This window comes from Stegodyphus dumicola, chromosome 2 (genome assembly GCF_044657685.1).
Source record: "Stegodyphus dumicola isolate Sdum_Otavi_A_Nest chromosome 2, ASM4465768v1".
NCBI lineage: Eukaryota > Metazoa > Arthropoda > Arachnida > Araneae > Eresidae > Stegodyphus > Stegodyphus dumicola.
In genome coordinates, this window is record NC_140769.1 from 278,151,134 (window position 1) to 278,163,180 (window position 12,047).

Genomic DNA, 12,047 nt, shown 5'->3' on the forward strand with positions numbered 1-12,047 from the left:
ACTTTGTCAAAGTGTTTTAATTAATTTAATGTTAATTCAAACTGTTACTTAATGAAACCGAATAATCTTTCAATGAATAGTATGTTCTAATAAATTAAACTTCACTGATTGCCCAATAATGAAAATTCACAAGAATGAACAAACTACCACCCTCCCCCCCTTTTTTTTTGGTGATCTTGGATAAACTTATTTACACACTGAAAATATCTATGTATAATATATACTTCTTTTTCAAGCAACAAATGCTGAAGGAGCAGCTTGAAATTCTTCTTCCATTTCTTCTTAAATTGGGCCATTCTGAGTGGTATGATGGTTTGCAAAGGCTGAATGAAAGTGCCAATGGACTCCGATGCGGGTATAACTAAGCATGATCATTTCCTAATCTATCATCTAGCATGGAAGAATTTATCATTTATCATTGCTAAATTTATCATATTTTGCCTCAAATTTATCATTGCTAAAACGTTGTTGAGGGATTGGTAATTAAAAAAAAAAAAAAAAAAAAGAAGAAGAAGAAGAAGAAGACGACAGCACGGTAAGGTATAGGACCCTTGGATTCTATGCTCCTTTAAGGTGTTATCTATGAAACCTGAATACAGTTTAAATAGATAGATCTCGTGTGTTTAACTAAACTGAGTAATTATGTGCAGTCCTTTAAAATTTTCTAAAATATCATGACATGGGTGATAGGTGTTTTAAATATTCACGGACTTAAACCAGTTCTCCAGGATTCTAACAGAAAACAAATTTCAGAATTTTTTAATGCGAATAAATATGTCATAATCTCATAGTATATGACACTACTTCAGTTTCAGTATAAATAGCTCTAATCGGAAGATGGGTGTGTGAGTGTTCTTGCTGAAAGACTACTAAATACACATACATTTTATACTAGATGTTCAGAACTAATGGACAAACATTAAATAGTGGAACAGCAAAGTTTACAATAATTGCTCAAAATTTCTGCAAAAAATTATCACAGAAGTAATTGAAATTTACCCTATTATCTTGGAAATGGCAGTGTATTGCTACAACTGATCTATGTAATTATTCCGTGTACATAAATAAAAACAAACCAAGAAATTTCAAAAACATAACTTACATTTGATAATTCATACTTGTGCTAAGGCTGTTCGCAAATTTTTAAGCCGATTTCCACTGCATTTACAGAAATATTTTACCTAAATTTTTTGTGTTGTTAATGTTCCATTTGATAACAATTATTCTTCACCAGCTTTCTACACCATAATTTCGAAGATAATAAAGCTTTTTTTCGGTACTTTTCCATTCTGCCGGCGCAGGCGATAAAGCCGCCAATAATGGTACAACTAATGCCAAAAGGAATATCCTCGCTGGTAACCTTTTATGCCTCATTTTCAAAACAAGTCGCAGCCATTTCTTATGAGATTGATTGGTTCTTTCAATACTGGCATACAATTACATAGATTTTTTACCTGATAGTACAATTTTATGCCCTAAGGCCATTCGCGGTAAATAAGTCAATTAGAATGCAATCACACCGCTCCCGCAAGGCGAAAATACAGCAAAGGCAAAGTCAAGGATTAAATTCAACAATTCTAATGAGAATACACTAGCGAAGAAAAACTTCTTTCTTTAAATTTGCTGGTAAAGCTTTTTCTTCACTTTGATGGTAATAAATGGATCTCTATTGCTGTCATTTAAATACATCCTGGAAATTCATCTATTGTGTCAAAATAATTTTTTCATTTTTGTCCGAATAATTGTTTCTCATAGAGAATTTTGCAGCGCGTTCTGCTTTCGGCTGTACATTGTGGAGATCTACGATACACATTACGATTTTCTCATTCTTAAGATTCAAATCAGCATCAATCGCTTTGTTTACAGTTGAAACTGAGTATTTTAATAATTATGAAATTCTCCTTTGGACTTGGAAGATTTTCTTTTAGCATTAAAGTTCTTCGAAAAGAATACAAACATAGCCTTCCATCTATTGCTTTTTTAAAAGCACCATTTTGCATGAAAACAAAATTCTAAAATAGCAGACGATAATTTGCACTTTCAAAAATATGGTTGCAGTTACAAAAATTTTTCCAAGCAGGCGATTTTTTTAATAGCAAAGCAAAGTTGTCTAAAAAAGTGTGAACAGCCTCCGTACACATAGAAAATAATATACTTCCATTTGGAAATATAATTTAATATTAAACAAATTAAAAAGCTACATTACCTTTTCAACTCTCTCATAATTTCTTGATTTCATCTGCAAAAACAATACACAATTAGAAGGTAGAACCAAAATGTTATATTAATTTGAAATAAATATTTAGCAAAAATATATTATTGATTTGCCATTTCCCCCCCCACACACACACATTTGTAATATTTTGATTACTATTTTATTCCTGTAAATAATTAGAGGCAGATTAATGGGGCCGCCAATGTAGGAATCGTGAAAGGTTTCGCATTACAAGGAATCCCTACATCATTAAAACAGTAAACATATCTTTTGCCCTAAAAAACAGGATCCCCAATCATTAAGCACCTCCCACTTTATTAAATCCAAACTGCAGACAATAAATAATTTTCTTCTGATAAACTTATTTCCACAGAGCTAATAATTATCTATCCAGTTCATTTAAAACAGGCATGCATGTTAATGTTATAAGGTATTTTCTCCTTCCTTTCGGCATGCCTATGTGGTGCAACGGTCAGCACACTCAGCGCGTATTCAAGAGGTCCAGGGTTCGAGTCCTGGGGAGGGTACTGCTCATTTTTCATTTACTCCTGCTTCAAAATAATCGTAATAACGCTATAGTGGCACTCGACTAAAAAGATGGTGAATGATGATTTTTCACCACGAGGACTTGGCGACTGGGTCTCCTAATCCCCAATCGCTTTTTAAAAGGGGAAGTACATAAGGCATTTTCTCCCTCCTTTCTGCATGCCTTCGTGGTTGGCACGCTCGGCACGTATAGGTAGGGTTCGAGTCCGGTGATGGCGCTGCACATTTTTCCCGTCTTCTGCTTAAAATAACCTATTGACTTTACAATCTAACTACTTTCCTTAAACTGTAGTAACAAAGTCATGACTTCTTATTGAAATTCTATTTTTAAAATTATGGTTTTTATCAAATAACTCTTAACTATCACATTAATAAAAATCCTTAAATAATTGGTGAAATTCGGTCTTAAGTTTACTAAATTGTGTGCTTTGTTTTTCAAAATGCACTGAAAATTTTGGATTAACAAAAATTTAAGATTAAATAATATTGATTATAAAACTTCAAACGTTTTTTAGCCCACAATGGCTATTAGTCTCAAAGCGCGATTTTTCGTTGCTACACTTTTTTCATCCGAGTCCGATGACATTTCGCAAAATGCAAGATATTTATCCTTCAAATTTAATCCGTCTGCTATTGAAGAAAAAACTAAGATATTTGGAGGGGAAAGAAAAAAAAAAATCAGCTTAGCCGCACTTAAACAACTTTTAAATTCTCGATAATTCTACAACTATTGCATGCAGCTTAATTAAAGACATAGAAACCTTAACCAAATGATAGGAACAACATAATTCAATAATTTGTAAAGCAAAAAATGAGCAATTTACCAGCATATAAGAATAAAAAAAATTGAGCTCACTGAGCCTAGTAACAGAGTGGGTATATATATATATATATATATATATATATTGATATATTTGTGAACTAATTTTTCACAAAGACCACAAATTTGAAATATATTATTATATCAATTATATTACATATATATATATATAAAATTACAAAAGAATTTTTTAAAAAACAAAATAGAAACATGCCTGGTAAAGACATTAGTTACTGCCAAGAAATATAGAACTAATTTTTCACAAAGACCACAAATTTGAAATTCATATTTATAAATTTCAAATAGTTCTATAAATACAATAAATAATTTTTAAAATGTTAAAAACCAAAACTTTTCAAATAAGCAATATCCCAATTCAAACAATTAAGGAAATTTAAAGAAAAACGAACATAGTAGAAGAGGAAATCGATTAAAATCTCTCTTCCACAAAAATCCTTCCTTTTCTGTATCCATTTCAATGTATTTTAATTATAATACGTAGTTCACCGAAAATTCTGGCCCCTCTCCAAAGCAACGAAAAAATAAATTCTTATCAGAATCTTGTGCCTTAAATAATAAAATACTTCAGTGAAAAATTTAAATCAAATTTTATTTTTAAACAGACAGCACATAATTCCAAGAATTCAAAACGCAAGTGAAATTATAAAACTTTAGTGAAAAGATATACATTTCGTGCGGCCGATTGCCCAAAAAGGGGGGTGCACAACTACATGCTATAGCAGTACTATATATAACATTTCAACGTTCTGAGAATACTCGTTTTTGAGTTATACGAGATACATACATACATATGTACGTACGTATCATCACGAAGAAAACCTCTTCTGAATCCATTTTAAATTCTTTTTGCAAGCCATTTTGGGAAAAAGAGTTCTTTATTATGTTCTTACATACAGATATCACGCCAAAACATCGTTAAATTGCATTCGGTAGCGGTCAAAATGGATACTTTCGTTGAAATACGACACCGGAAAATTTTCGCGATTACAGTACTTCTTTTACTTTGTACCCTGGATGTCCTAAGCAAGTGTTTATATTGTTTAACCCAGCCCTGCTGTTGATAAACCCTATTAAATTTTAAAAGAGCCCTTTTCGGCGGACGTTAATATCTGAATCTTTCGGATTTTTTTTTTTTTTTCGTACATTTTTATGTTGAATTTTTAACCAATTTTTATGTTGAATTCATTTAAAGAAGATAAATCATTTTCCATAATATTAAGAAAATGGAGGGAAAAAGAGAAAAAAACGACTATATGTAATTAATAATTTCTCACTTTAACGCAGTTTCGATTAACAAGTTTTTGAATTTTACTTCATACAATTGATACAATTTTTTATATCGAAAGTATAATTACAATTGAACAAAATACATTTTACGAAGTGGACCCTTGATTTCAAGAATTTACATGTATGTCTTCGACAAATAAGTCACTGACAAAACCAGAAGAGATAAACGAAAGCAAAGCTCTAACATAGAAAATAATGTATATGTTACGGTGAAACACCGAAATCTGGAGAATGCCGACTTTCACCGGTGAATGTCAACATTCACATAGTCGCTTGGTGTATTTCCGAAATATTTTCCAAATACTCTTATTTCTGACTTAACCGGTCAATGTCGACATTCACCATGTACTAATAGTGAATGTTGAACATATAACAATATTATATTTTCTTCTCCGTCATTCAGTCGCGAATAAACGCACTTGAAACTGGAAATAAGAACATGAGAACCTAAAACACACAGTACATTCAAAATGAGAAAGGAAAATAAGAGAAGTTAAAAACTTACTTAATTATACAGTACGTTCTAAATGAGAAAATAAAATAACAGTCATAAAAAACTTACTAAATTATGTGATTCAAATCTTATTTATTGCAACAACTTAAAACTATTATGGCACTTTATGACCTCTCTTTTCGACTTTCACCAGAGCATATCTGTGATTGTCGACATACACCGGTGAGGGTCCGAATATACAAGAATGTAGTGAAATATTCGGTCTTTCACCGACGTATTTGGTGAATATTGATATTCTCCGGTGAATGTCGACATTCTCCAATTTCGGTCTTTCACGGTAACATACAAGGGTTGGACAAAAATATGGAAACACCTTTAAAAAAACATGTTTCTTTGCTTAATATGGTGTAGGAAACCCGTTGGCATACAAAACAGCTTGGAGTCTACTCGAAATGGATAAATACAGTTCCTGTATGCTTGCCAAGGGAATATTATACCATTCTTCCTGCAAAACGGTGGCAAGTTCAGATAACGATGTTGGCGGTGGATAACGAGAACGCACTTTACGTTCCAATGTAGACCACAAAGGTTCGATAATATTCAGGTCTGGTGACTGTGGTGGCCAGGGGAGATGGGACAACTCATCCTCGTGCTCAGAAAACCAGTCCTGGACAATGTGAGCTGTGTGAACAGAGGCTTTGTCGTCTTGGAAGACACCATCACCATCGGGGAACAAAGTTTGTACCATGAGATGAACTTGATGGGCCAAAATGTTCACATAAGTCTTGGCAGTCATGTGCCCTGACACAGTTATCATGGGGCTAGCAGAGAACCACGATATGGCTGCCCAAACCATAACAGAACCCCCCCCCCCATATTTCATTCTTGGCAACAAGCAGTCTGTATTATAGGCTGGAGATGGCGTTCTCCAGACGTAAACTCGGCCAGAAGTGGGAAACAATGTGAAAGAAGACTCGTCAGACCATATTACTCGCTTCCACTGCTCTATAGTCCAGGCTTTATGACTTAAACACCACCTTTTCCTGTTACGGGCATTAGCATCACTGATGAGTGGCTTCTCAATTGCAGCACGGCCAGCAATTCCCTGTTTATGAAGCTCCCTTTTAATTGTTTTGGTACTCACAGGGTTCGGTAACGCAACATTCATTTCAGCAGTAACTTTTGCAGCTGTGGTCTTCTTATTTTTCATCACAATTGCCCTTAATGATTGTCTGTCACGATCACTCAGGACACACTTTCGTCCGCGCTGTGATTTAGCAGATGATGTTTTTCCGCTTTTCAAATATGCGGAATAAATCTTCGATACAGTACCTCTTGAAACACTAAACACCTCGGCTACCTTGCTTACGGAAGCACCTACCATACGGTCTCCAACAATTTGCCCACGTTCGAATCTGTTAACTCTGTCATAATGCAATGACAACCTCACATAACAGTACTCCGACAACAACTGAACTGTTTAGCACATTTACGAAGTTGTATAGGTGGCATCAGTAGCCAAAAACGCCAACACCACCTACATATTTCATTAAAATCAATCTTTCTTTTCAAACATGCATTTCACAAGGTGTTTCCATATTTTTGTCCATCCACTGCATATTTATAATGAGGGCTGTCTGAAAAGTTTCCGACCTCGACGGCAGCTCAAATCAACCGAAATGGGGTGGGGGAGGACTTCTTTGGGCATCAACTGATAACTAACAATCAAAATCTAAGCTTTTTTGAACGCGAATTGTTTGTTTGACAGTTAGTTTTGTGAGCTGATGTGACCCTTTTTGCAAAAATGGAAGAAGTCGAGTATCGTGATGTCATTAGATACTTGTTTTTGAAAGGTAATACGCCTACTCAGATTAAAGAGAAGTTGGTCATAGTGTACGAGGACTCTGCACTATCATTTACTACTGTGAAATTTTGTTTGGGCAGCTGAATTTAAACATGGCCGTACCAGCTTAGGAGACGATGAACGTTCGGAACGGCCAAAAACTGCAACTACCGAAGAAAACATCGCTAAAATCCACCAAATGGTGCTGGATTACCGTCGAATTAAGGTTAGAAAGATAATAGAGGCTATGAGCATGTCCAAAGAATGTGCTTGCCACATAATGAATCAAGATTTAGATACGCGCAAGCTAGATGCACGATGGATGCCGCGTTTGCTCACTGTCGACCCAAAACGTGTGCGAATGAATATATTCACCGATCTGTTGGAGCAATAAATTGGAGTTTTCACTTCTATTAGTCACTGTGGATGAAACCCGTATTCATCATTACAGCCCAGGAACAAAATCATAGTCAAAACTGTGGGCTGTAAAAGGAGAATCTGCTCCAAAATAGGGGGACAACTGTTCTTTCTGCTGGGGAAATAATGGCAACAGTTTTCTGGCACAGCCATGGGATTGTCTTAATAGATTATCTTTAAAAGGGAAAAACCATTACCGGAGCATAGTATGCAAGCGGTTGCAATGGCGAAAATCCATGAACTTGGTTTGAAGTACTTAATGACCCGCCCTATTCGCCATACACGGCACCAAGAGACTTTTTTTTGGTTGTTATTCGCTAAGCTAAAAGAAGCACTTGCAGGTCAAAGATTTTATTGCAGAATACGAATCTCAGCTTAGGAGGAAGTCCATTTTCGTTTATCCGAAAAACATCGAAGACCACAGGAATATTACGTTAACGCTCGATCAACTAAAAATGAGTTATCATACCCATCTTTTCGATAATGAAAGAACTATAAAAGCCGTGATTAAGAATATCCCTGAAATCATCCCCGAAGAGGAAATATTTCACAATCTAACGGATAGAAAATTCCCAGTAAGGAAAATCAAACAGTTCACAAAGAAATCAGGAGAAACTTATGAAAAACCTTCCACTCTACTTCATAGAATTAGGTAACTCACCTGAAGGTAATGCAATATATAACGTAAAGAACATCTTTAGTTTTAACGTCCGAATAGAGAAATTTAGAAATTCAGGAAGGCGCCCTACCCAGTGCTATAAATGCCAGAGGTACGGGCACACTCAGCATAGATGCCCTGCCACCATTCAGCGCGCTGTTGTAAATAAGGACTTAACCATAGAACGAAGGAGTATAATCTAAAGAAGGAAGATTCACCAAAGTGCGTCTTTTGCCAATCAAACCACGTTAGTTCCTTTACAGGATGCCCGGGCTACCAAAAGAGAAATCCACAAGAAAAAGATCTTCAGAAACCCCAGCCAAAAAATAGAATCTCAGTTCTGGAGAAAAATCTAGAAAACTTCCCTCAACTTAATGGCATGAAGACTAATGACCCACAAGATAATAGTAAAGCCACTTTCAGTAGTATCTTGAAGAACAAACCCTCAGAAGAAAATCAAGATAGTGTGTTCCAGACCTTTCAAGTTTTCTCCCAAAACGCAGGCATTTTTTCCCACAAGAAGAAACTTATGATCATGATCGAGAAATTAAGGAAAGTTAGAAACTTAGAACTGAAAAACTTATGATAGGTTTTCAAGCCATCCAGTACCTTATGGAAATTGCCGAAATAGAAGGTTAATTGTCTCAGCTCAAAGATTTTTTCCTGTTCTACATTCACCTCTTCAGTTTCTAGCAGCTTCTAACGGGGTCAGTACTTGGGTGGGTGACCACCCACGTGACTGGCTCCAACGAATCGCATGTCATCTCCTCTTCCTCGAATTAGCTCGACGGCCGCTATCCACTTACTTCCTCAAAATCAAAGAAAGTCTATGTAAAGAAGGAAAGGCTCCATAGACGTAATGTAAACCAGTTTGTCTTCTGCGCCGCTAGAAAGGAGAGGGACAATTCGCCAAGGGATTTGGCGACGGAACCTGTTGGCGAGAATTTCCCCCTTTGTGATATACCTGGCCGAGATTTTCCACCTCCGCCACGTGTACAGGAAATTGAGGAATACGGGTTAAGATGAATCATTCTTTGACTTTTCGCGATAATTTAAACTCGAATTTTCGTGCTTTTTTGCTTTACTAGTTGAACTTGTATTATCCATACCGCAGTTTGATGTCTGATTTTATATCTGTCAATATGTAGGGGGAAAAAATGGAGTCACACAGCTTTAAACTTTTGATAAATGTGACCGTCGAACCTGTTCGAACTTTGATATCTGCTTCGAGCTTTGTCGCTTTTTGATGACAGATATTTCACGCATGCGCAGTTGTGTCTCTTTTCGTTCGGAGGGAGCCCCTCCTGCTGCTGCGAAGCTTTCCTACTTAACGATACACATTCTTTGTCAAAATCGCACCTCATGTGCAAGTCTAGTTTCGTCTTTAACGGCTCGGTGTTTTACCTTAATTTTTCATATAATCACCCCCAAGGCCTTAAGGCATTTTTTCAAAAGCGGCGGTTAAAGCAGCGGAGGTTGCTTAATGCCACCTAGCCAATCAACTGGTCTGGTCTTGTTTCAAAGATTTTCGTCAAATGCGGAGACTTTGCAGAGAAAGATTCCATACATTATTTGGGCGGGTCAAAAGGATGAGAACATCGCTAGAACAAATGTGTAGACTTACAAGAAGACTATGTCGAAAAATAAAGGTAATTTTGGAGAAAAATGCCTTTTTTCTTTGTTAGGTTGGAAACGTTTCAGACAGCCCTGCGTACAGACAGTCTACTCTAGATCTTTCAAGAATGTAGTGCCTTGCAGTCCAGTACAAAAATGAAATATTTCCAAGACTGGAAAGCATCTTATAATAGGAAATACATCCGTCCAGTAAAAGACTGAGTGAAAACAAAGATACTCGCCAGTCATACCAACATTTTTACAAGATAAAATAAACTCTAAAGATACTAGAGACCTGTACGATACAAGTCGGCTTTTAAATAGTCATCACCAGGTTAGACGACAAACCTGCATGTACCCGATAAACAATCCCAACGACTTGCCAATAGTTGTCTCCTTATCAAAACTACTTCCTTCTTACAGATACTTTGCTCAAGCAACATTTTCAAATTTTTTAACTGAGTCAATGAGTAAACAGGGTTCAACAGTTCTGAAAACGCAGATAAACTGGTTTGCGTCTACCTGCGTTTTCATTTCCAGGCGAGCCACAATGACTATTTTTATACCAGACAGATATGGCAGTGTCAATGATTATTTTGTAACCATACTCAGGGGGGAAGCATACAAATTGTAACTTTCAATGTCTTGGATCTCAACTTGAGAATCTATCAAGAGGATAAATTTGTGTTTTTAACTTTTCAAGGATGTTTTTTGGAGAGCCTGATAAATTGCGGAGATTTCTCTGTTACCAAACTAATGATTCTTTAAGTGGAAGAAATATGAAGAAAAATAACCTGCACCATCGTTTTTAGTAGATTTTTCAACGGAGTTAATTGCATGCAATCCTTAATTAGGTATCTTTCTTAGATCGTAGCAAGAACGGTATAGTTAAGTTTGACTTTTTAAGATGTATTATTATGAACCAAGAGAATAAGATGACGTTTTGGAATTTCACACTTCATCGTGCCGCCCTGAAACGTGTATTTTTATATTTTGGAATATTCAATGACTCTTTATGCTTACAGAACTCAGATGATAAAATGCGTTGAGTCTTCAATCTTAAACTGCTTGAGCAGTAGTTAAGTTGAACATTTCTCTTGCGTAACAAGATCCTTTTTTTCCGTCCTTCCAAGAGATAATGTGGTATTGTCTGCTGAAGAAAGATTGTTACGCGAGGGAAAACGCACTTTCTAATCTAAGTTCTATAAGTATATAGCAGGGATGGCCTAACTTCAAAACGAGGGGAGCTTCATGATTAGATTTTATGAGAACCACAAGTCCAGATTTATATCGTTTTAAAAATAATGAGTCAGGTTTTTGACTGTGTATTTTTGAAGTAAATTAATGAATATGTGATTAACATGATTACATAGAAATATGAATAAATACATCTTTATATCTACTGTTTTGTGTTTAGAAAAGTTAAGTCCCAAGAAAATAAAAATTTATAACTCTTGTACTGGGCAACTGAATGTTTTTTCTTCGAGTAGAGAAACCAAATATTTTTTTTTCTGATTTACTTTATATCTCTCCGTTTATAATTATTATTGTTTTATTTTAGTAGAAGTAAATCGAAAGTATATTCATTAATCTTCCTTTTTTTTTTTTTTTTTTTTTTTTTTTTTTTTAAATTTCATGAGCGGTCTTTTAGAAAGGATTTCAACGGCCTGAGGCTACTCGTTTTTGAGTTATGCGAGATACGTACACAAACTTACGTACGTACGTATACACGCCACAAAAGAAATCTCTTCTGAATTCAGTTTAAATCAGTTTCATAATTTGTTTGAGGGAAAAGAATCTTTTATTCTGTCCATACGTATAGATATCACGCAAAAACATCATTAAATTGCATTCGATAGCGGTCAAAATGGATATTTTCGTTGAAATATGGAACTCGGAATTTTTTGTGATTACAATACTTCCTTTAGTTCGTACAAGGTAGTAAAAACCTTAAATCGAAAAGTTACTTAACAGCAAAAAACTTTAAGTCACTAAACAATACGAAAGCAACGAAAGAATAATTGGCCCACTATTCTTTGCAATGAACTAACTACACTCATGTCCATAAAATAAGGATAATTCGGAGTCACGCGGAAATCGAACTCTAAAATAAATATATTACCTGTAAAATCACTACACACATCTTCAAGAATCATATGCAAATTTCAGGAA

General features: G+C 35.3%; 1 protein-coding gene across 1 annotated transcript in view; it reads right to left on the reverse strand.

The window, feature by feature from the left end:
- su(f) (cleavage stimulation factor subunit su(f)) overlaps nt 1-12,047 on the reverse strand; it is a 139,770-nt gene that overhangs the window by 41,599 nt on the left and 86,124 nt on the right. The window contains exon 4 of the mRNA XM_085812206.1: nt 2,207-2,239. Within this exon, the coding sequence (XP_085668332.1) occupies nt 2,207-2,239 (33 nt within the window). The remainder of the gene's footprint in view (nt 1-2,206; nt 2,240-12,047) is intronic.